This window comes from Euleptes europaea, chromosome 18, assembly GCF_029931775.1.
Source record: "Euleptes europaea isolate rEulEur1 chromosome 18, rEulEur1.hap1, whole genome shotgun sequence".
NCBI classification, from domain to species: domain Eukaryota; kingdom Metazoa; phylum Chordata; class Lepidosauria; order Squamata; family Sphaerodactylidae; genus Euleptes; species Euleptes europaea.
Genome location: NC_079329.1, coordinates 11,521,136 through 11,523,865, shown reverse-complemented (window position 1 = coordinate 11,523,865; position 2,730 = coordinate 11,521,136). Strand labels below are relative to the sequence as shown.

Here is a 2,730-nt window from a genome sequence, read left to right as displayed (position 1 = left end):
TTGGCATGCAGAAAGTCCCAGTTTCAATCCCCAGCATCTCCAGTTAAAGGGACTAGGCAAGTAGGTGATGTGAAAGACCTCCACCTGAGACCCTGGAGAGCCCCTGCCGGTCTGAGTAGACAATACTGACTTTAATGGACCAAGGGTCTGATTCAGTAAAAGGCAGCTTCATGTGTTCAAGCAAGGATAAGAGATGTGTTTTTGTTAGAATTGCTTAATTGCTCCTTTTCCCCACCTTTCTTTCCAGATTGGAAGCTGGCCTTTACCTTCCTGGCCGCCATGTCTTACGATGTTGTGACAGTGAACATAGAAAGGGAAGAGGTTTGCCTGCCACATCTTGACCCCCATCTCCTTAGCACCACCACGGGAGGCTCAGAGGCCTCGTGGCGAGATTGCCTGCTGCCCTTCGGACTGTTGTTGGGCATCATCGGGGTGGCAGCCACCAGTGTGGCATGTGCCCGTGATCCTCCGGGCTCTGTACTGGCTATACTGGGGTTCACCTTGCTTGGGATTGGGGCGCTGGGAGTGGCTACCAGCTGCTGGTGCCGGCGTTACAGGAGGCGGAAGAGAGAGTGGGACGGCAGCTGGTCCGTGCTGGTGGGGGATACACAAGCAAAGAAAGCGGTCGTGTGAAGCCTCGAGTCATCTCCCCACTGTAATCTGTTCCTGTGTCGAGTGCAAATGTGTCCTGGAAAGCTGTGTCTAAGCAAAGGCCCATAACAGATGCCAGATTCCAAAATCAATTCACAGATTTCAACTGAAACTAATGGGCATCCATTCCAGGTTTCACACCCAGCTGGTTTCTACTGTAAAGCACACACAAACGTTGGGATGCTAAACTAAAAACTTTGCCAGACCACTTCTTACTCCACTTTTAATTCCAGCCAGAAGAAGGAGAAGAGTTGGTTTTTATATGCTGATTTTCTCTACCTTTTAAGGAAGAATCAAACCGGCTTACAATCTCCTCCACTTCCTCTCTCCGCAACAGACACTTTGCGAGGTAGGTAAGGCTGAGAGCTGGAAGAGAACTGTGACTAGCCCAAGGTTACCCAGCTGGCTTCATGTGGAGGAGTGGGAAAACCAACCCAGTTCCCCAGATTAGAGTCCACCTCTCAAGTGGAGGAGTGGTGAATCAAACCCAGTTCTCCAGAGTCGAGTCCACCGCTCCTAACCACTACACCACGCCGGCTCTGTTCCAGGACTCAATCTGTACCGGTTTTGCCATCTAGATGGGTGCGTCTGCCTGATCCTGGCATCATAGGAGGGGGCAAGGAGCTATTTTACATTTGGCTATGAGCCAATCTACTTAGTTCATCTTGCTCCTGGGCCTCCAATAGCCCCCATCTATCCCTGCCTTTCTGTGTAATGCAACTACACTGGAGACCCTCTCCCATTCTCTCCTGCAACTTTGCCAGCTCCCACCCCGGACTGTTTCTCTCAAAAAACTAATGAGTTAGCTGGGACTGCAAATGCTCCTCCCTACAAAATGTACCTTGCAGATAGAAAACTAACCTGTCTGGGAGAAGGGCTCTAGCAAAGCCTTCCCTGAGATGCTAGCTTTCCACGTATAGGAGTGTTTTGGGGGTATGGGGGGACCTGTCCACCTGCGGTCTATAGAATACTCCAGAGATGGCTGTTACTGTCTCATTTGTGAAAACCCCACTTACGCCTTGCGCAATCAATCTGGACCAAACCCACCCTAGCGAAGGCAGCATCCCAGGCAGACCAGAGAGCTCCCAGCCAGCCCCACCCTGGACTAGGCATACAGTTGCAAACAATGCTCTTCACGGTTGGCTCAATCTCTGCCATCTTGGTGCCCGAGTGTAAACAGACCAACCTTATCACCCCTGTCCAGGGTGCCACTCCTAGGTCGAGGCATTGTTCCGAGTCAGACCAATTTCCTGGCACTGTTGGCCTGCGGGGTTCTGTCTGGGAGCCAGCCGCTTCCCCACTGCTTGAGGAAAGTCAGAAACGCACGCTCCCCTCCGTCCCGACCGGCACGGCTAAGGGCTACAACACTGGGTCAGACCTGGTGGGGCAGCCTAAGGGGAAGGTCTCTCCAGACATTGATCAGCGTTAGTGTTGTCGATCCACTCTAACCGGAGTCTCCCCAGAGCTGCAACCATGGTCAAGATGGCCCTGATGTCCCCCCCCCCTCCTTTTTATATTTTATTTATATAAAGGGATACAGGAAAGGAAAAAGGGGGAGAGGGGAAAAAATGTAAAGCATATTTCATCCTCCGAGCCACAGCATGACCTGAACTTAAAAAAGGCTTTTACCATAGTTTCTGTCATTCATCCTGAACATTTAAACTTCTTAAAACTCACTAAAACATATTTCATCCTCCAAACCTCAGCATAAACTGAAATTAAAAAGATGGCCCTGATGTTAAAGGATGCTCTCAGGCAGAGTACGAGGAATAGTTTTCCCAGAAGGGTTGCTGAGGTGACATATATCAGAACTGTTCCACCAGGACTATGGTTGAGGCCAGCTACAGATTTCCTATAAATGCTGGCCTCCCTACTTTATTCCATCGCTATTTTACCCACCTCTGCTGAGCACTGTCTTAGGACAGATTATGAATTGTTTGATCTGCCAGCGGGCCAAACTGCGGCCATATACCACAACTCCATGTGCCGTCTAGCAAATGTGATTTTAATTTGTTAGGGCTCTTTTAATCTGTTTTAGGTGACTTTATATTTAGATTCCTTTGAAATGTGGTGTTGGAG

General features: G+C 49.7%; 1 protein-coding gene across 1 annotated transcript; it reads left to right on the top strand.

The window, feature by feature from the left end:
* The first annotated feature begins 279 nt into the window (after positions 1–279).
* On the top strand, positions 280–633 carry LOC130489373 (transmembrane protein 100-like). The gene has a single exon (XM_056863071.1). It carries the CDS (start codon positions 280–282, stop codon positions 631–633), a length of 354 nt encoding a protein of 117 aa, XP_056719049.1.
* Positions 634–2,730: the final 2,097 nt, after the last annotated feature.